This window comes from Stenella coeruleoalba (genome assembly GCF_951394435.1).
Source record: "Stenella coeruleoalba genome assembly, chromosome: 12".
In the NCBI taxonomy this organism is placed as follows: Eukaryota; Metazoa; Chordata; class Mammalia; order Artiodactyla; family Delphinidae; genus Stenella; species Stenella coeruleoalba.
In genome coordinates, this window is record NC_137158.1 from 78816729 (window position 1) to 78839483 (window position 22755).

Sequence of the window (22755 nt, forward strand, 5' to 3'; positions counted from 1 at the left end):
AAGAGACATGTACAGAGATTGAAATCTATTTTTAATGACAAGTATACTTATTAGACAAAATTAGTTGACCAGAGAGTGCATTTTATTTACAAATAGACAGGGAAAGAAAAGTAATAACTGAATATGATCAAGAGAAAATCTTTTAATATATTTAATTTTCCTGCTAAAGATTTTAGATATATACATTTGACTGCAGAAATTCCTAGTTGTAGAGCCTGAATCAAGTTTAAATGGAGAAATAAATAGAAAGATTAGGTATATTAAAATTAGTGGAGTTTGAATAATATTCACCAAGGAATACTTAAAGATACTAATAAATTCCAGTGCAAAATTAGTAGAAATAATATTTGAGACATCAGGGAATATACCCAACTTTTTTCCTAGAATATAGTTAAGTATATACCCTAGAAATTATAGAATCAACATTAATATCTGAGGATAAAGTAAAGGAAATGATCAATTTATAATTTAGAAATACCTGAAAGAGCTTACGTGGTTGCCTAACATTGTAAAAACAAATCATGTCATACCAATTTAATTCTGTTCTATGAAAAAATGGCAGTCTACAAAGATAAGAAGCATTTGTAAAACAGTCTATTTTCATTTCAATAAATGCTTTTGTTTCATTGTATATGACATGTTATTGTTAAGCTAAGAAAGTATAGGGTGACGTGCCATTCTCAATGGCTAGTTATTACTAACGTATTCCCAAGTGGGTGCTCACATTAACAGGCAGTTACAAGAATTCATGATGGAGTTCTTTGGATTTGATCACTTGAATCTAAACAAAAGAATCTAAACTTGAACATCTAAACAAAAGGTTTGAGATATCGCTAATTAAATCTATAGATATTACTGAGCTAAATACCAGTATTAGTCACTGGTGCTAGACTTGAAAACAATCTCGAAATATTAGAAAGAAAAGTTCTAAAAAAACAATTGATAATAGTAGAGAAAACTATACGATATGAGGATTATTTTGTGAACACTTTGGGGGTAAAAGAGCTGCATGGCATGGAAAGACTGGCTCAGTGTGAGTATATATAAAAAAAAAATCCCAGTATGTTTGTGGGGCAGAAGTTGAGTTGGGGTGTAAGTGTCAAGATGATCATAGATCAAAATGTGATAGTAATGAAAAGTATTTGTTAAAAGAGAGTGAGAAAGAATGTGGAATCAAGGAAAGAAGGAAGGAAAAAAGGAGAGGCAAACAGAATTTAGTCGTATTGAAAAGCATACGTCACACAAGCTCTAAAAAGAATCACACTTCTAGCCACTACTAGTCATGCTTAGATTAGAACGTTGTCTCATTTTAGTCAACACATTTTAAAAGGATGTGAAGAAATGAAAATGGATTTGAAGAAGGGCAACAAGAATGATTGAAGTGCTAGGGTATATATCTTAGGCTGAAAAGTTAAGAGTTCAGTATTGTTTGGACTAGAAAAGGGATAGGTAAAGGATGATTTTATTATCATTTTCAAGTATAGAAAGGATTTTTGTGAAAGATAACCTCCATTGGTGATTTCTCAGATCTATAGAGGATGAAAAAAAGCACAAAGGAGCTTAAGTTTAAAGCAGAAAAGATCAGGTTTGGATACAAGACAGATGTCTCTGCCATCAGGGAGATGAAATTTGAAATGACTTCTAAAGGAGGCTTCGAGCCAAGCAGCCATGCTGGTCTCCACTTGGACATATTGTTAAGCATGAAAACAAGCTTGGGAAAGATGACCTATATCAGGGCTCAGCAAACTACCTCCTACAGGCCAAATCTGGCCCACCGTTTTTTGGACAGCCCATGAACCAAGAATGACTTTCACATTTTTAAATTGTTGAAAACGAATCAAAAGAAGAATATTTCATGACAGAAGAAACTACTGTGAAATTTGATTTCGGTGTCCATAAATAAAATTTTGCTGGAACACAGCCATGCCCATTTGTTGAGGTCCTGGGGCTACTTTGGTGCTTGTAATGGCAGAGTTGAGTAGTTGCCACTGAGACCATGTAGTCCACGGAATCTGAAATAATTATTACTTGGCCCTTTATGGGGAAAGTTTCCCGACTCTTGACCTATATGATTGCAGCCACTTACACAACAGGTGGATTGTTTTCCTCCAAAGTCTAGAAGCTTTCTCTGTTATAATGAAAATGAATGCCCCTGGGGTCAGCTGATGAATATAAGCGGCACATTCTTTGAATTATCTTTGAGAGAGCTTTAGGTCCACAGAAGAACACTCCAATGTTACTGCTGCAATAGAGGTAAGACAAGGGTAGAACGTGTTACACAGGGCACGGCCAGCCAGGAGCCAAGACAGAATGATACAGTCAGTGAGTAGCTGCGGTTGTGACTTTATGTATTTGTTTTTCTCCACCCACTTCCTTTTTTCTTAGACTCTTTTCTCCTACTTTCAGTACCACGTTCTCCCACAGGTTCCCAGAGTCCTGTTATGCCCTGCATCACACAGGTAGGTGAGACCAAGAAGATTGAGGCTGGCAGGGGCCATGAGGGCAGGTGAGCGTGTTTCAATATAGAGGTGGTAACGCCTGGAGTTTTGGTCCACCTCTTGGATTGGTGATTAGAATGTAAGCTCCCTGAGAGCAGGCATCTGGTCTGTTTTACTCATCACTGTAATCCTACCACTCAGAATAGTATCCAGCATACAGTAGACACTCAATACCTGTTTGTTGAAGGAATGAATGAAGGGCTCTGCTCATTATTATCTGCGTGGTCTTGAGTAAGACTCGAAACCTCAATCTCCGCATGTTTAAAGCCAAGATAATAACGACTACTTGGTATGTTTTATCCAAAGCAAAATGAGATGATGCATTCCAAAAGGTTTTAAAAGTGTTAGTTATTACTATTGTTCAACCCTGCCTTTTCATAGTTGATAACATTTACACAAAAGTTCTAGCAACTTAGTTTAGCTCTCCCTTTGGAATTACTTTACTTTTCAAGGAAGGTCAAAAAGAAGAGGTGGAAAGGAAAATCACATTCCTGAAAATGGAGTCACCCCAAAGTTGTCATCTCTAATTATGGCATTTCAGAAAACAGTGTTGAAGAGGTGTTTTTGCGTATACTGACTATCCCAGGGCTGCTCAACTCCCTTGTAAACACAACTGACAGCTCTCGTTATATATAAACAGTGAGTCAGCACCAGCATTCAAGTTGTCTCTGGGAATCGGGAGGGGCCGGTCTCTATAGGGACTTGTAGAGACCATGTTTTCCCCTTATCTTGCATTGAACTATTCCTTGTAGTATTTTTGCAATCTCTGGCACAAGCTTAATTAGTTGCTCTAGTCTGGATCAAAAGTTCTCATACTTTGCTGTGCAAAAAGTTATCTAGGCAGACTATTAAAACATAGAGTCCCGGGCTTGAATCCAAGGAATGCATTTTTAGCAAGGCCCCCAGGTGACATTAAAGCACATGGCACTATGAGCTACACTTTGAGAAACACTGTCTTAGAGAAACTCCTCGGACTCCGGGACCAGCTCACTGCACCACCTTTACGTCCTCAGACCGTTTTTGTTGGGAAATGCCTCTATAGTCTCATTCTTCTTAGCTTGTATATTAATATGGTTCCGTGCCATGTACTGAATCCACATTTAATTATGTGTTCCAGGACCATAATATCCATGGTAGAAATTGATGGTTCAATTACATTTCAAACTCTAGCTTCAAAGGAACTTATCAAGTGGATTCATTTGTAAATGACAGTATGTTTAAAATGTATAAGTATTATTTTTAAAGACATCATTCCCATGGCTAAATTCGAGAAAATACTTTTTCAGAAAGTATTGCCTACTGGAAAAATTATGTTTATGACTTAGTGAAGCACTTTCAAGGTGTTTATGGAAATATCACCCAACGGTTAAGAGTGCTACTGGTTCCACCACTTCGCTGCTGGGAAACTTAGGGCATATTAATTCATCTCTTAAAAGCCCCCCTTTCTTTATCTCTCCATGGGGACAGTTCTATGCCAAACTCCTAGTGCCTCCGTGAGGGTTAGACCAGACTTAGCACACGGTGAGCTCTTGGGAACCGCTGTCTTACGTTATGACCCACACGATGTCTGCCTGCTCCGCGAGGCTGATCACAAGGTGCGATGTGGGCTGTTAACCCAGCAGTGGTTACAGATTTCCTGGAATCAGCACTCTTGCACTAGGTTTTTTGAGCTCTGGACTTTTGAATGATACATGGGTCAGGCAAAACGCTTCCCAGTGGGCAGTCTGCTGCCCCGAGGCATCCTTGCATCTATATTCAAAGACATTGTTATGGGTGGTGATATTTTTCCATTAGTGTAGGTGTTACCAAAGAGATTGCCCACTGGCCCATTCCCAACAGGCTAAGATTGCCCTTTCGTTTGCAGCCATGGTGACTGTTTGCAGATCGTGAAGATGCTCTTTGATGCTCTGCCTTTAAGACTCCATTTCAAAGGATTCTGATTGCTGGCTGCCAGGTGTACCACTGGCGTCTGCAGCAGTTCACAGTCACCCTGCCTCTTGTGAAGTTGTGGCTACGACATTACACAGCTGAGTACACACGTTTCTGTATTTATGTAACTGTCATGGTTACGCAATGACCAAAAAGTCTCACAAAGGCCATTCATTATCTACCTTCCACTAAGGCAGAAAGGCCAGTGGTTCACTAGCTCCCCTGCATCACTGTCCCCACACATGGCATTCTTTTGCTTGTCTTGCTTCCCCTCCTCGGCGTTTGTGGTTTCAAGTACGGAGCTTTCTCATCACGAAGGCTTACTGTGAAGCATGGAGCTGAGAAGCCCCACAAAGTGGTTAAGGCACAGATGCGGCAGCATTTTTTTCTTTTATGAGGCAACGGACAACTGCAACAGAACCCTAATGGGGTTGGTAAAGAAAAAATTCTTCTATAAACTTTAATTATCCACGATTGCTCAGAATGAAAAAAAAAAAGATTCTCTCTAAAAGAAGTATAAAAACACAAGGCATTATTCTTCAGTTTACAGCCTGCAAGCTGCAGAGTTTGCACACCCGGGAGGCACTGGATTAGGGACAACATTAGCGGCATCGATCAGTCTGGGCTGCTGACTTTCATGGGAAAAAGACAAATTTTACACAAGCTGCAAAGCTGGTTAACATTAACAGCATTATTTTTAGCTCTGATAAACAATAAGGAAAATCCTCCTGTCCCCCTCTTATTTGCTAAATAACTATTGTGCTCTTTTTTTGTGGGCTTGATGCATTTTTCAAAACAGTTCAGCTATGCCATGCCTGAAAGGCAGCCAAAATGTCACCTCCCAGGAGATTTCCGCCCAGCAGATATACGGGAGGGTGGGTGTGCTTGGGAATAATCTCACCATCTTGCTGGCTTCCCAGGTTCTGCTGCCTTGAGCCCTGCTCTCTTTAAATTGTATGTTTGTTTTTCTGTGTTGGCTTTTATGCTTGGTAAGTTATAACCCTGTAGGGGCAGACCCTAAACCCCATTTAAAAAAAATCAAATTACTTTATGCCCTGAGTGCATTCTGCAAATAAAATCGATAAACAGAAGCTTCCCATGGATTTATGGAGGCTTAGAAAGGAGACAACAAGAGCTACAAGCTCGGTATCAGACAATGGACACAACTTCTGGTTAATCTTTCCTAGAGAATGTTTTTCATTAGAAATGCCTCCAGAAGATTCAACACATAATTATATTTTGTACAACACCTTCTTTTTCATAACCACAGATGATAATTGTGTTGGCCTTTTTTTTTTTTTTAAACCCATCTCCCAACTGATTTGCAGCAGCCTGCTCTACTACTTTTCTCTGCATCCTAATTATTCAGTTGTTGATTAGGGGCTACAGGCGTCCCTAATGGTGCTTTGCTCACGGCTGAGGCACTTCTCTAGCTCTTCCCACCAACTCCATCTTCTTCGGCGAGTCAGCACTCTTGTCCTAGCTTCCTCATCCCTCTTGGGGTCCCTTCACTTGCTGAAGCTGGTTACTGTGCTTGGCTCTGAGGAGCACAGATAAAGTTGCTGCCCTTGAGGATGTCACAGTTAAAGAGGGGAGAGAAATGAAAGCAGTTGACTCGTAGTATTGGATCCCTGGGAATGGTAGAGCCATGTTTCTGCCAATCTTGTCCCCTCCCCTTCTGATAAAACACTAAAAAATATACACCTTCACACTGATATACGTCACCCAGAAATATCCAAATATTTTTGCCATATCTAATGATTTGACAGATAATATCACCAAAGAAAATTTGCAGCATAGTGATAGATCCACCCTGTGCTCACCCACCTCCCTAATCCCACCTGCCACAAATGGAAGAGTGCCAGTAATTTTCGTTGAATCTTCACTTGATTATAACTGGAGGGCTGGATGCCCTCTGGTGCAAAGGTATATTTACGTATGCTAATAATATCCAGTCATAAGTTTATGGTGGCTTTCTTTTTCTTATGAAGCTATAATTTATTTTGTGTGGGATTTCCACTTAAGTCTATTTCTTTGAATATTCTGAACAATTTAGTCATGTAAGGAATGTTTAGGATATCCTTTTAGATAGGCAGACTTGTGTGCTATAATCAGAATGTTAATTTCTTAAAAATATCATTTGAAAACATTTTGCACATATGCACGTACAAATGAGAATTGGAGGGTGTGCACACAAGCAAATGTGGTTCCAGATGGACACATTTACTCGATTTAGTATAAAGGTATTTTTACATTTCTGAAAACAATGGGTGGTCTAAAATACATTCATGCAGCATGGATTAGAAGCTCCCAATCTTATGGTAAATTGGCACCTTCCTTCACAGTTGGGCTGGGTTGTGCTGTTCTAACAAATGGTAGTATTCTTCTTTATTTTTTCCTTCAAGAGAAAAGAAACGCTTCTACTGAAGTTATGAAGAAAAATGGCCAAACCTTCAAAGTTTTTATGGTAATTAGTTGCATAAAGTTTTATGCCTAAAAGGCATGGTGAAGTTATTAGTAGATAAGTCAAAAGCGGCAAACTATAAATATTATGTGAAACGTAAGGTCGAAGATTGAAGTCTTATGGAATCATTTTATTCAATTAATTAAAAACAACTGATCTACAAATCCAGAAGGCTGGGTACACGCATAATGTGTGTTTATCAAAAAAGTAGCTAGATGTGATCAAGATGTATTTATTTGCATTCTGTCTACCTTCTTGGAAACGATTTCCTGATTTTCTGAACATTTGCCAAAAGCTTGGGAACATATTGAGAACATCTACAAAAAATGAAATATAACTTCTATTTTTGTATAAGATGCACATTTCTAAAGATTAATAAGACATAGGTATCAGGGTATGTATTGTATGTATTGAATTAACCTATTTATTTTAATTAAGACAATAATTTCCATTGTTTTTGTGTTTAGAGTAATTTTCTGTGCTTGTCTAACTTAAGCAATATACAACGATTGTCACATGTGGTGAGTTTGGCCGTATCAGTAAAAGACTTACTTTTTACATATCCACTTGCTATTTATTGATCTTCTTTTAAAAATATACTTGTGTTTTTGTAATACAGCTGATACAATTACGAAAATTAATTGCACATAAAAACAACAGAATATACTTTCCTATTTTCTACTCTTGGTCTTTGATCTCTTTTTAATTTTTTCTTTCCCTTTCCTTATTTGTTTTCATTTTGATGCCCATCAATTTGTTTCTCTATTACTGTTATTATTGCAATTTTCTGCTTCCTTTATAGCGTGCACTGTTCTCTTTGATCTGCTTCCCTTCAAGCTTTATTTTTGGTGCTGTTTTTCATGTTCTGTAAAAAAAACATTTTTGCCCCTCTTCCCTTTATTCTTTTGATTCAACTCCTTCTTCTTATAACAAGAACAGAGTCCAGCTTTAAGTGAACAGGTAAATGTTTTTAAAAGAGTAAGCCCTAAGAATCCTTGGCTTCATGCTGATGAGTAGAAATGGTTGAGAGCCTATTTCAAAGACCCTCAAGAACAAAGAACCTTTTCTGAGGCCACGAACAAATACACCAATTCTTTATGGCCCATCTTTGCCAAAAGATCTGAGCTAATGACAGGACAGACCTGTCTTATAAGAGTAGCCAAGAAGGCTTGGGAGGGAACAAACATCTCCTTGACATAATCAGGGGAAAACATACCGTTTATCTCTTTAATAACCATCTTGAGGAAAATTAATGTGACCTTGTCCTTTGTGCAGAACAATAATTGAATTGTGTGTTTTATTTATATCTGGACAAAGGCCAGGATATTGAAATACTTCTCAATATTAGATTTTCTTTTTAAAAAATTAGATTCTATTGGCATTCTCTTTCTGAGATTTCTTCATTAAAAGCTTCATTAAACATAAATCTTCTTTACACAGCAGAAAACAAAATTTTAAGGAGGACATTTAAAAGGTCTTTTGGAAGAGTAGTGCTACGTGTTTTACTGGTGACTTGTCTCTTCCCAGGGATCTGGCATTCCATGGATAAAATGATAATTGATCTTTGCCTACACATGTCTGATATTAGTTACATTGAAAGTTGAAGCTATATAACAAGTTGCAGTGTTCTAGAGTCTAAATCTATCACAAATACACTATTTTTAGAATTTGGGGCTAGGGAGTATGATATAGAGGCTTAATTCAGGGACATCCAAATCCTGGGGCCTCCTTCTACTCTGGAAGAGATGAAGTCATCCATTAGGAAGAGAGAGATTCCACGAGTTTTCAGCTGTGCTGAAAGATTCAGCTGGGCTTTAGGAACATGTATGTACTACACGTTGATTATGGCTTTTGAAAAGGAATGAACACACTCCTCACAAGGGCGACGAGAAAAGTGAGAGCTATATAGTTTTCCCACCTTCAAGCTCTTCTGTACTCATCACTCCCTGCAAAATCAGGCAGACTCACTTTTCAGCATGATGCAATATAATTTTGGAGACAGTGTGTGTGCAAACTCAGTTCCACTCTTGGTCTCTTGATGCTGTGTTTCTGGTTCACACCTTTCTGAGGGGAGGGAGGTAGTTAAATGGTTTGATCTGAAAGGCCTTCCCACTGGGCTGCAAACTTCATGTGTAACACAAATACAAATGTCAGGAGTCAATGAGGGACGATCATAGCAAAGAGCAGTCTCATCTATAAAACTTAAAAACCAAGATCTATGTGTCCGTGTCAAAAGCCTGCAACGTGGGAACATTCACCCCATGATAATTGAAAACTGAGTGTAAAACATTTATCAGATGAATAGATTTTTTTTTTCCAAAAGGAGAAAATACCAATGTGATTGTAACATAGAAGCTTGTAACATTTTGTTAGTTTTCGACCTATAATTTTTAAAGGAAACTGCAGATATAATAATCCAGTCTCTGCCTCTGGACGAGAAGTACTGGATGGGTGTGAGATGAAGGGTGACTTTCAGGGCTCAGAGGAGGCTGGGAGTCTAGGAGCCAGGACTGGGTGTTGAGTAAGGAGCACAGAGGAACTGGATTCTGAGGCTCCAGAAGCCGGGATGGGTTCAAAGCACCACATTTGGACGGATGGAGGGCGAGAATTGGATTCTAGACCAAATGTCAGCAAGAGTCAAGGCAAGAGGTGAAATGAAGCAGCTGGGTTTCAGGAGTGGTGCCTGCAGAGTCCCAAGGCCACCTTCACGGGGCTTGGCCAGCCTTACAGGGCATCTGAAGCTGAGCCCGAGGTGAGGAAGAGGTAGTGCAGCTGGTCCACTCGTTCCTTCCCTTAATCCTGAAGCCAAAGATTAAGCTTTTCTTGGCTTTTCCCTTTGGAAGTCTTTTATTCTCAGGACAATTCAAGACCAGGAGTAAGTCCCCACAAGCACTCCTTCCGTCTCTTCCCCGGGCTGACATTGGCATGGTGTGGTCAGGGGTTCAGAGTGTCCGCAGTGAACACTGTTTGGGGTCCAGGGTTTCTCCCAAAGGTTGCCTGGGCACAGGGTGCAGAAGGGTTGGCTGGGGGCCTCACAGCGCACGACAGTTTAGGTCAGAGTGAATTCACACAAAGGAAGCCATTGGAATTGGATAGGTTATGAACCTTGGGCAGCCATCTGGTCCCTCCTGCACACCTCCCTCCTCACCAAGCCTCCTTCAAATAGCTGGTCCAGGGAAGTCTAACAGATTCAGTGACAATTAATTTTTTTTAAAAAAAGTAGAATAGTTCTGGCACAAAGAGAATATAAGAAAAAGTATAAAACAGCATCCAATTTGACCAAAAGAGGAATAATATTCACCAGAAAAGTATTCCAGAGAGCAGAAAAATGCTAGGGAACTACAAAAAGTTTAATGAAGCAATAACCTCTGTGAAGGAAGGCCACAAAGCATCAATGCCAGAACTGGGGGGAAAGATGTGAAGACAACAGGGAAATCACAGGAAATGAGAAATTAGTCAGAAATACCTTAGATTTTTGTTTTACTGTTACTGGTTCAATACTGATAAAATGGATAGAAAATAGGTTCTACAGAAGACCTAAACAACATGATTAAATAAAATAGTGATGAATAATATATATTGAACTCCATAACCTGCAAATAGACAATATAATTCCCTATCCTCCAAATACTGTGGTTTTTGGAACGCTCATCAATCTATATTTGCTTCTTTCTCCATCTCATCTAGTTTCATGGCCCCAAACACAATTTATATGCTCACACCTTCCAAGCATGTATCTCCAATCTGAACTTCTCCCGTGAACTCCTGACTCATATTCATCTGCCTACTCAACATCCCTGCCTGGATGTATAATAGGCAACTTAAACCTAAACATGTTGAGAAACTGGACTCCTGACATCCCATGCCTGCCAACCACTCCTTACAGCTGTCCTCATCTCGGCTGTTGGGAACTCCATTCTAGCTTGGGCCATGTTTCCTATCCAACCCATTAGCAAGTCATGCTGGCTCTACCTTCAAGAAATATCCAGAATCCAAAGGCTTCTCAGCACCTCCACTGTGGCCCCCCCATCCAGGCCACCTCCTCACTGGCCTCTCCATTTCCGTCCAAGGCCCCTTACAATCTCGTCTCTTATAGCAGCCAGAGGGATCCAATTAAACATAAAATGGATGGATTACTTCACTCTTCTGCTCAATCCTTCAAGTAGCTTCCCCTCTCAGAGTAAAATCCAAATAAAATGACCTGTACTACTCCCTAGTTGTCTCTCCTAAATGCCTTCTCCTGCTACTCTTTCATTCAACCGCTGTGTTCCGCAACCTCACTGGTCTCTTGGATCATGCCAGGAACAGTGTATCCTGCCTCAGGGCCTTGGCACGTGCTGCCCTTTTGCTCTTTCCCAGTTGTTCATGTGGCACACTCCCTTGCTCCCTCCAGGACTTTCCTCAAATGTGGAAACTATTCTTTAAACAAAGACCATATTAGGACAGGCTACTTGCAAGATTTTTAGATGATTGGGTTCAAAACAAAGACTGATTTAGGCGATATATAGTAACAACAACTATTTATATTAGTGCTTGGCCCTTTACAAAGCTCTTCAACATACTATGCACCTTTAAAATATGAAAATAACACTGTGGATGCATAGAATCATTCATGTTTTATAATGAGGCCTTGTCTAAGGTCACATAGCCAGTATCTTCTAGAATCTTCTAGAATCAGCCTTCACTCCTGCCTTATAGTCCCAGAGCAAATGCTCTTCTTCCTCTACATATAATGATAATAATAGTAATAATTAAAATAATAATATTAATGATAGCAGTTAACATTTACTGAACTCAAAGCACTGTTTTAGGCTCTTTATAAGTATTCTCACATTTAATCCTCACAGAAGCCTAGGAGGTAAACAGTTTTATTATTTGCAGTTTACAGAGACGGGGACTAAGTCAGTGCCAGGTTAAATAACCTGTTCATGGTAAATTGGTGGTAACGGCAGAGGTAGGATTTATACCCAGGCACTAGGACTCCAGTTCCTGGGTCCCTACTACCACCCCAAATCCCTGCTTGGTTGTAGAGTAGTTTTGTCTGCTTTGCTGGATATGCTAGATACAATTTACAGTCTGGCATAAGTGAGTTCTCCAGTTGAGTAATTAGAGGTCAACTGTGTTCACCCAAGATTTCTTGAAGGCATAGGGAGTTTAAGAAATAACATCTTGGGCTTCCCTGGTGGCACAGTGGTTAAGAATCCACCTGCCAGTGCAGGGGACATGGGTTTGATTGCTGGTCTGGGAAGATCTCACATGCTATGGAGCAACTAAGCCTGTGTGCCACAACTACTGAGCCTGTGCTCTAGAGCCCACAAGCCACAACTACTGAGCCCGCGTGCCTAGAGCCTGTGCTCCACAACAAGAGAAGCCACTGCAATAAGAAGCCCATGCACTGCAACGAACAGTAGCCCCGAGTACCCGCAACTAGAGAAAGCCTGTGTGCAGCAATGAAGACCCAACACAGCCAAAAATAAATAAATTAATTAAAAAAAAGAAAAAGAAATACCATCTTCTGGACCTGGAGATGATCATACTAAGCGAAGTAAGTCAGAAAGAGAAAGACAAATACCATATGATATCACTTATACGTGGAATCTAAAATACAACACAGATGAACATATCTATGAAACAGAAACAGACTCACAGACATAGAGAACAGATGTGTGGTTGTCAAGGGGGAGGGAGGGTGGGGAACGGAAGGACTGGGAGTTTGGGATAAGCAGATGCAAACTCCTATACGTAGGATGGATAAACAACAAGGTCCTACTGTACAGCACAGGGAACTATGTTCAATATCCTGTAATAAACCATAATGGAAAAGAATATAAAAAAGAATATATATATGTATAACTGAGACACTTTGCTGTACAGCAGAAATTAACACAACATTGTAAATCAACTCTACTTCAATAAAATTTAAGAAAAAAGAAATACCATCTTCGATTGGGTTTAAGTGTGAAAAATTTCAATGGAATTGATAATTGTCAGATGTTGTAATCTGCTTAAGCAGAGGTTTGTAGTTCCCGAAACATCCCATGACCACCTTTTCTAAGGTGGATGTTTTATCTCTAAACAAGATGCCCACTGCTGCAGATTAACCAGTTTGTGCCCGAGAGCTTTCCATTCCAGCAGCAATGGAGGCATTGTCTCTCCACGGAGGCTCGCAACAGGCGGAGGAGAGAGAGCTGCCTTACCTGGGGTGACTGTAGGCTACCTGCCGGAACTCGTGATTCCAGTTCGGTCTTCCATAGAAGGTTTTCTGCCTTAATCCCGTAATCACGTCAGTATTTTCATCCCAGTGTAAAGCTATGTGAAAGGCCTAAAGTAAAAATTGTGGTATCAGATGACATTTAGAGGGAAAAGAAAAGGAACCTCTAATAAATGAAGGATGAAGTAATTATGCTCATTTGTAGATTTAATACACAACTTTTTATAGGAAATTCTTTGTAGTCTACCTTGGGCACTATTGAAACAAAGTGCTTTCTATGTGGTTGATGTGCAGAAACTTGCGCCTGGAAAGAAGATTTTTCTTGAAAGGATGAGAGAAATACGGTAAAAAGGGGTAAAGAAAAGCAAGCACTAAGCTACTTCCTTTTTTTTTTTTTTTCTGCCAAATTTCTCAAAAAGTAATCTCTAGCTCTGTCCCCATTCACTTCACAGTAAATCCTGGGAATGTGAGAAGGGCCCTGACAGATTAAAGTGATAGAAAAAGCCCAGGGTGAAGCTGGATTTTACGGTGAGATCTGCCTACTGGAGTGAAACGGTCTGTGTCCAGGTTCAAGTGCTGGGAGGATGTTGAGTCTGGCAGGCAGAGAGGTGGCCAGAACTAGCAAGGGGCATGGCTGGAGCTCTGTGCCTTCAAATTACACGAAAGCACCCAGGCATCAAGTGGTCGATAAATAAGAGTCTGGGGAATAGCCATGCCTAGTGATGATTTTTTAAGTTGCTATGATTTGGTTCAGCCCACGCTGAACTCTGGTAGGTAAGAAGGATTCTTGCTTCTTACCTCCTGGGATATGTGTCTGCTCTGCTCAGATCCCGTCACAGCTCTTGAGCTCATGGGTTTTTACCCTTTGGTGCTTTAGTTGCTTACATCCTCTGAGCAGTATGGGTAACAACCCTGCTGGGCCCAACTCTTACCCCACGATCCTGCTGCAAGACTGGCTTCCCCGGCTGGCCTTCACAGCAGTCTAGGAAAGCAGCCAGGGGTAGGGAGGCTGCACCCTAACAGGCAGTAGACGGTGGCAGACTTTGGTGGAGTCTCAGATATCCAGGCTGCAGGAAGTTGGCACCAGGCAAGTCTGAGCCTAGGTAGCAGGGCTACTACAGGAACTGAATTTGGGAAGAGGACTCCAGGCAAGAGAGGGAAAACTGGCAAGAGTGGGGCAGGACCCCCTTCTTAGGCAAGTTTTTCAAAGCACGAAATATGAGACAAGAGTTCAGGGATAAGAACGGAGGTGGTAGTTGAGGACAGAGCCTTGAAAACTGGCGGAAGCCGCATTATCAGAACTGGAACTCAGGGTCAGAGTTGTATCGGCCTCCGGATTAGAATGGCAGTGTTGCATCTCCACAGGCTTTTGCTTAACAGTAGGATGGATTGGTGCTCTAGAGGAAGCTGGTTCCAGCAGTGGGCAGAATAAGAAGGCAGAGACAGTTGACTCCCTTTTGACTAAGTGCCAAATCTAATGACCAACTCAGGCCTTATTTTCCTTGGCTTCTCCACCATGTGGTTGAACATTGCTTCTTCTTGATTCTATTTGCATTACAAAATCCTAGTTCTTCTATTTCTCTCTGATTCAAGAAAGAAACAGTAGTTGTTATTTTCTTATCATATCCTCCTGTCTTGATATGTAGCTGCCTTCTCAGTCTCTAGCTCAGCTCTCTGCATCTCTTTCGGACCACTACTCCCCAAAGAGCTTCCATTTTCACAATCCAATTAGCATAATCCACAAAGATGAATTCAAACTTTCTCTCCCAAGCCTTCCTCTTCCTGCTTGAGTAGAATTCTGCATCTCAAACTCCCCAAACATATTTTTATGTAGAATTCTTTCTGTTCCTTCAAATTGACCATCATAGCTAAAAATGAATCATCTCACTTTCCAAATAATTTGTGACTTCAAGTTACTTCCACGTACAACTGTTAAGTGATTTCCATAGGTAGGCAGAGTGCTATGAATCGAATGGTACAAAGAAGACAGACAGAAGGTCTCTGCTCTGTGAGGCACTGGTCATTGGAGGGAGAGGCAGACCATGTGCACAATTTCTATGCCCTGATTCAGACCACCACCCTTCTTTACCAGAGACAGAAGCGAAGTGCTCTGGAGAAGGAAGCATGTTACTCTGGTGAAGCCCCAAGTAATTTTGACTAAGAGAACTGGGCAAGGCCTTAGTGGGGACTGGTCTTGAAAGAATGATTCCATGCAGTAGTGCAGCAGGTGGGACAGAGGGCACTGAGTGACATGTCAGGGAAAGGAAACAGGATGAGGGGAGATGGAATTAAGAAAGTCCTTGGTGTGATTGGAGAACATGTATTGTTTGGTGGCTCTGGTGCCAGGGGAAAATGATGGGAATTCTATAGAACAAGTGGGTTTTGCCGTCAGGTCAGGAGGGGCCTGGAAATATCTGCTAAGAAGTTTGGGCATTATTCAGTAGAAAAAAGAGTTTTTCCCACTTCCGCCCATGGTACCTTCCAGCTACCAATCACTGATGTTCAAACATTTGGAATTATGTTTGCTCCATATTTCTCAGCCCAGTGTTCAATTAATTCTCCAAACCCTGTTGATTTGCCCTTCATAATAATAATAATTTGCCCTTTTCCATCTGTCCCTTCTGTTCTTGTCATTCTGCCACTTTGAGGTTGTTGAATTCAGTTTAGCAATTGGCTGTTTCTAAAACAGCCTCTTGATTCCTGACTGACAGCATGTACCAATTATTTTGTCCTGAAATTTAAGCATCTCAAGAATTTCCAACATGTCATGGCAAAAATTTAAGAACATGTCTATTTTAATTTGCTCGTATTCAGAAGAAAACTATCTCTTAACAGCGTACTTTTGGAAGTGGCAGGGATGGGATGGGGTAGAGCTGTGTTGTCACAAAATCAAACAGAGCCTCGGTCTTGCAACTTCCAAGTGACTGGGGTTGCTTAAGTGGACACTCAGGATCGATTCACTTTAGAAGCAGAAGAGCCAGCACAGGACCAGAAAGCAGAAGACAAAGGCTTGTTTGTACTTCACCAAGTGGATCATTAGTCAAAAATCCCATTGAATATGAGAAAAGTATTTGTTTGGAAAATATAATTAACACTATTTAATTCATGAAGATGTTTCAAGCCTAATTCCCAGGAAACCTCTATTTCAGAGTATCCCAGAGGAATAAATATGTAAGGCCGACTGCAAATAAGACCCTAAAAAATTGTTTAGCTACTGAATTTCAAGCAAGTCTTATTCATTTGCAGAAGCACAGAGTCAAATTACAGTGATGTTCTATAGGGCCAATTTGTGTGTGTGTGTGTGTGTGTGTGTGTGTGTGTGTGTGTGAGAGAGAGAGAGAGGCTCTCAGGAGTGCATTCATTTGTAAATTTAGTAACTAATGCAAATCTCTGGTTCAAACACACTTTCCTTAAATATCTATAGTAGCTGTCACAGAAGTGCTGATTAGGACATAAATGTCATAACCGAGTAATCACTTCATTGTTAGCTTCCATATTTGAGGAGTTAAAAAAGATTGGAAATGTAATAGTTATCATTCAATACTATCAACACTGAAATAGTACCGTAGTGCAATATTTTGATATGCATTATTTTTGGTAAACTCAACCTTAATATGTCATTAATACATATTAATGGACACAGCAGAACACCTGTCCCAACAGATCATTTTGATCTTAGGTGAATAAACATACGTGCACACAATTTCTAAGAATGCCTTAAGAAAAATAAATCTCTAGATAAATCATGTATTCATAATAATTATTTTCTGTAGGAACTCACATGGTTTACAATACAAAATGCTGAACGTCAACACCTGTCAGCTTTTCCTGTTTAACTCTGAACAGCTCAAAACATAGAATTAGAACCAATTCGGAGCTCAATGAGACAATATAGCCAATCCATAATGTTTGCTTGATGTTACTAAATTTCAAATGCAGCTTTTAAAAAAAATTTATTTATTTTATTTATTTTTTATTTTTGGCTGCATTGGGTTTTCGTTGCAGGGTGTGGGCTTTCTCAGTTGCAGTGAGCGGGGGCTACTCTTCATTGCAGTGTGCGGGCTTCTCATTGCGGTGGCTTCTCTTGTTGCAGAGCACGGGCTCTAGGCATGCAGACTCAGTAGCTGTGGCACACAAGCTCAGTAGTTGTGGCTCACAGGCTCTAGAGCACAGGCTCAGTAGCTGTGACACACGGACTTAATTGCTCCGTGGCATGTGGGATCTTCCTGGACCAGGGCTCAAACACGTGTCCGCTGCATTGGCAGGCGGATTCTCAACCACTGCGCCACCAGGGAAGCCCCAAATGCAACTTTTAATGACATAATTTCTCTTGGATTTCCAAACTTGGGGTTTTCTCCCTTTAACCAACCTCTTTTTCCAATCTTCTTTTCTATTCCTCAGCAAATTAACTGTAGCTTTTTTTTTTTTTTTTTTTTGCGGTACGCAGGCCTCTCACTGCTGTGGCCTGTCCCGTTGCGGAGCACAGGCTCCAGACGCGCAGGCTCAGCGGCCATGGCTCACGGGCCCAGCCGCTCCGCGGCATGTGGGATCTTCCCGGACCGGGGCACGACCCCGTGTCCCCTGCATCGGCAGGCGGACTCTCAACCACTGCGCCACCAGGGAAGCCCAACTGTAGCTTTTATTGCTACAATTGAATAGCTCTTTCTAATCTGGTTTTATTTTATTCTCTTTTTCTTTTAAAGAACATAAAAACAATACTTTCATGCTGCTAGATAACCGTGTAGCTCATTATTGAAATTATTCCTCTTCTCTTTGCTCTATCATGACACAAGTTAGATAGTATTGCTCATTCTCAAAGTCTTATATATACCTGATTTTCATCCCAGCCAGTAAGAAATATATGATAACTCAGGAAGTGAGTTTTCCCTTGCTCACTCATCCTTGTTTCCAGCGAGAGTAAGAGATCGGCAAACCACTCAAAGGCTCCTGGATCTCGGCAGATCCAGTAGAAGTACACCTGTTAAGAGAGAAGGCAAGAAAACAGATCTGTCCCTCTTTTCATAATGTGCTGATAATCGCAGACTACTTTATCTCCACTAAATTATTTGAGCCCAAATGGGCACTTCTGCAAAATAACACGCTTCCCTCTGCCAGCGAACAAATAGTCACACTGTGATTTCTTTTGAAAAAATTCACATTGTGTTTGAAAAGGCCCAGAATGAATTCAGAGTCAGGAGCCTGTGGGCTGTTGCCAGTTTCACTGGATGAGGATCAATTTACCCCATTCCTGGCTGTGCTTCTTCTGAATGAGGTTAATAATCATAACTAGCTGTGCCTTTCACTCTTCCCAAAGGGGGATAAACTGTTAGACCAACGCCCCTCATCTTCACTTATGACCTAAGCTCTGGATTTGAACCTTCTCCAGAGACCCAAAGGCTTGTTCACTAATCCACTTCACCAGCCATGCCCTCCGGAGGGTGGAGATTATGGTAATTGCAGAATCAAGCCACACAGGCCAGAAGTTTCCCATCAGCCAGACATATCAGTGTCCAAGGAAGCTGGTGGGTGGTGGCAGAGGTTGTGTGTCAACTGCTATAATGAAATTACACTGAGGAACATTTCTTTTTTTCTTTTCTTTTTTTTTTTTTTAAACTCTCTGTGTTTAGCAAATGGCATGTGATGAGAAGTAGTTTGGGTTTGCTAAAATAAAGGCTTAGATTTTGTGCTTTGAGTTTCAGCTAATTGTATCTAGAAGAAACCACGGGAGATAGGTCTATTAATTCTCCTCTTTTTCTCACACTCCTACCCCCTACTGCCCACTGCTCTTTCCTGCACCCCCTCCCAAAAGAGATGCTGATTAACAGGATAGAGGAGGGGGCCGGCCTTGATCTCCACCAGGAAATATCGTCTCCAATAGCCAGTGTTCTCACCCTCCCCTCCCCCGCCAGGCTGCAAGCTCACCATCATCATATAATGAAATTTACAGGCGAGATTTAATTAACAGATCATATTCATGAGGAAAAAGAAATCACAGAACGTGTTTCCAGGCTAAGTATCTTGCCTATTCTCTCCAGGTTTGTGCAGGAATTTATGAAATTAATACTCAAGAAGAACAAAAGCTTAGAGCCTACATATTTGTTGGACAGTTGCTGCTTGGAAGGGTTCTTGGAATATTAATCTCAGGACTACTAATAATCCCCAGGTATTTTAGCTCCCCTACCCCAAAAGGAGCTTCTTCTCAGCTGTAAAACTGAGTCAGTGGGGCCCTCCTGACAATCGTGTTCATCCTTGTTGATTCAAAGAATTGAATTGAATGTACTGAACATTCTGAATCCTCACTCCATGTCAAGACTGTTTTCAGCTCTGGAGCTCGAAGAGCAAACAAAGGAGACAAAAATTCCCTGTCTTCATGGCGTCTGCATTTTAGAGGGAGAAGAAAGATGATAAATTAACAACTAAAATATAGACTATGTCAGAGGGTGATTGGTACTCTGAAAAAAAAAAAAAAAAGGCAGGCTGGAAAGTCCTGCAATATTAAGTCAAATGGACAAGGAAAGAGGACATTGAAGCCAAGACGTGGAGAGAGTTGAATGGTTAGGGGAGAGGCCCGGGGTGGGAGCTGTCAGAGGGGAGCCAGGAGCTGGTGGAGGGGAGTGTGGGGTGGGGGGTGGGCAGCGAGAGGTGAGGTCTGAGGGGAAGGCGGAGAGGTGCAGACGGGGGCTGTGAGGCCATCCTGACTTTTACTCTGAGTGAGGTGGGGAGACACTGCAGGGTGCCCAGCAGGGGAATGACGTCATCTGAGGAAGGATCCTGGGCCCGACCATTCTGGCAGCATTTTTATAGACTGGGCGGTGAATCGGGGAGGGGGAGGGGAAGGAAGGAAGAATGGAGGCCAGAGGCTGATTTTCTATGCTGTGTAGGTGATAAGTACTGCTATCCTCTTTCTTTCCACCTTGTATAGTGCCTCATTTAAATTACTCTTGCAAAACCTCAGCCCTGCCTTTAACTCGCTTTGCTCCCTATGGAAATCAAAACCAACTAACTGAATTTAATGCCCTTCTCACCTATGCTCCTCCCCTCGTTCCTGCCCCTAGTAGCTTGTTTGATCTAAGAATATTAACGGTGCATTTGGTATAGAACAAACAACATTGACTTATTTTCTATTATTTTCACTCTTTAAGAAACATGCTAAAAATACATTCATCTGAAACAACAAACCAAAAAATCGTTTTTTTTTAACATGTCAATTTCAAATCCAGTCCCAATCACCCTTACTTGAAAAACAGTCACATCTTAGCTTTCCTCCACTTACTGACCCTTATTCTTTCAAACAGAAATCATTCCTGTCCTTACTTTCCTGTGGCTTAGCTGTGTGTCAGTGTTCTGAGGGTTCGCCAAGCCTTTTATACGTTCTGCTTCCTTGTAATGGCTTTATGTGTTTTTCCCTCTGTAACTGACTCACAGGTGACACTGGGCAGCTTTGGTGCAAGAGGCAATGGAGGGGCACTGAATGGGCTCCAGTGAAGTGCCTCGGGCAGAAAGAGAAGAAAATGGACTTTGAAGAGAGGAAAAAGCACATTTACTTTGACTCCCTTTCATCTTTCTAATAGTGAGGGACGCTCACTGTGAAGGGACAGAGGCTCCCCACCTCTGTGTTTCCTCCAGTAGGAAGGGTCTGGTCAATGGTAGAACAAACGTCCCAAACAATAGGCTACACGTCTGTGATCTGTGCTTCCCAACTCTCGCCCCGCCTCAGTCTCCAAAAATAAAACCACCCTAAAATCGGTTACCTGTATAAAGCATGGCTTTCAGAAATCTATAGTAGATAACAGAGGCCTAAAATACCTCAGGTAACTTTAAAAGGTTTTGTTACACAGAAAGTCATCCTCAGTAAAATGATGAAAGTTCTGAACTTCTGTAGTAATGAAGTTTTCTTTTACAGGACTCAGCCCACACATTTTTGTAGATCTGATGGATCCCCAGATGTTGCAGGGCACCGCTCCAGGACGTTGTTATGGGGTTAGGGAGTTCTGTATGCATGTGGCCTATCACAGGCCTTCGCTGCCACATCGTTCCTAGCACGAACCACGAGATAAACTCAGCCAGAGCCAATCTTGGGGGGGCGGGGGCCTGGGTCTCAGCTCCAGCTCATCCCCACCTTTCCCACAGCCTGGGCTTCTCTTTAAGAGAGTGTGGACCAGGTCATCTGGGCCCAGTAGGAAATGTCCCCATGCTATTTTTGGATAAACAATTCCAGGAAATGAAATAAGAAAAGCTACTTATCTATTTTACTACCAGAGCACCAGACTCTTCCATCAGACATTCCCGTGCCATGGCCTGGATAGGTACCCACAAACACAGCAGGGGACCTGCATTTCTTTAGACCCAAAATCAATTTCCTGAGGGTGGAATGGGGACAAAAATTACCTATCTATCTATCTATCTATCTATCGCTGAGAGCACCCAAGGGGCTTTTTCCTTTCTAAGGAAGGAAATTGCACATGAGGGTGCAGGTTGAAGGTGTAATATAACATAGTAGTTAACCATTGTGAGCATGGAGTCCTGCAACCTGTCCTAGTCTCCTGGCTTCACCACCTTCAAGCTGTGTTACTGGGAGCAAGTTCTGTAATTTGAGTCTAGATTATCACACATTGAAGTGGCAAAAAAAACCCAGAACAAAAACAAAAACACAGAACAATAATCCATGAGATTATTTTGAAGATGAAAGGATAGGTTTCATGGAAGCATTTAGCTCAAAGTCTAAAGATGCAGTAAGTGCTCTGAGATGTTAGCTGAGATGTTGCTACTACCTCACTGTCATCTGGAGGAGCTTACAGAATGAATGCCACATGTTTATATTAGACAGCAAAGAGGGACACTTGCCTTACTTGGGGGTCTGTGTCCACCGTCACTCCTGAACTATAGAGATGGTGGTTATTGACAGGAGGTGAAACCAAAATCTCTAGCACCAGTCTCGAAACCTCAGCATTGGTCATAAAGATGTAGTTCTGAGAGGAACCCATTCACTAGTGAAAGGTACTCTAAGATCCATGTTGGGTGCCAGGGTTGGCCTTGACCTTGAACAACAGCTCCCTCTAGGAGGCCGGTGGGATTGCACTGTGACCTTGCCTCCTCCTGGGCAGCATCCTATGTTCCCCACTGTTATGGTATGAATGCCTCCCCCCTAAATTTGTGTGTTGAAATCTTAACCGCCAATGTGATGATTTGGAAATGGGGCCTTTAAGAGATGGTTAGATTTAGATGAGGTCATGAGGGTGGGCCCCCATGATGGGATTAGTGCCCTTATAGGAAGAGGAAGAGACCAGAGCTCCCTCTCTCGTCATGTGAAGACACAGCAAGAAGGTAGCCATCTGCAAGTCAGGAAGAGTCCTCTCCAGAACACAATCATCCTGGCACCCTGATTTCAGACTTCCAGCCTCCAGACCTATGAGAAATGTTTGTTGTTTTAAGCCACTCAGCCTTGGTATTTTGTTATAGTAGCCTGAGCTAAGATTCCACGCTCCCTATACAATGTAACAGAACTGATAGAAGCTTCAATCAGGGAGGGTGATGGTGACTTTCCATGGAGGGAATCATGAATATTTTCTAAAAAGAGAACTTTTCTCTTTGAAAAGATAGAGACTGATATTTAGAAAACATAATACCTCCTCAATAAATGGTAACTATTATTG

The 22755-nt window shown here is 41.4% G+C and overlaps 1 protein-coding gene across 1 annotated transcript in view; it reads right to left on the minus strand.

The window, feature by feature from the left end:
- Window positions 1-1930: 1930 nt before the first annotated feature.
- NOX3 (NADPH oxidase 3) overlaps window positions 1931-22755 on the minus strand; it is a 58038-nt gene continuing 37213 nt past the window's right edge. The window contains exons 11-13 of the mRNA XM_079939443.1: window positions 17934-18080; window positions 13089-13213; window positions 1931-2242 (exon numbers count right to left, since the gene is read on the minus strand). Coding sequence (XP_079795569.1) covers window positions 2116-2242; window positions 13089-13213; window positions 17934-18080 — 399 coding nt within the window. The 3' untranslated portion in view covers window positions 1931-2115. The remainder of the gene's footprint in view (window positions 2243-13088; window positions 13214-17933; window positions 18081-22755) is intronic.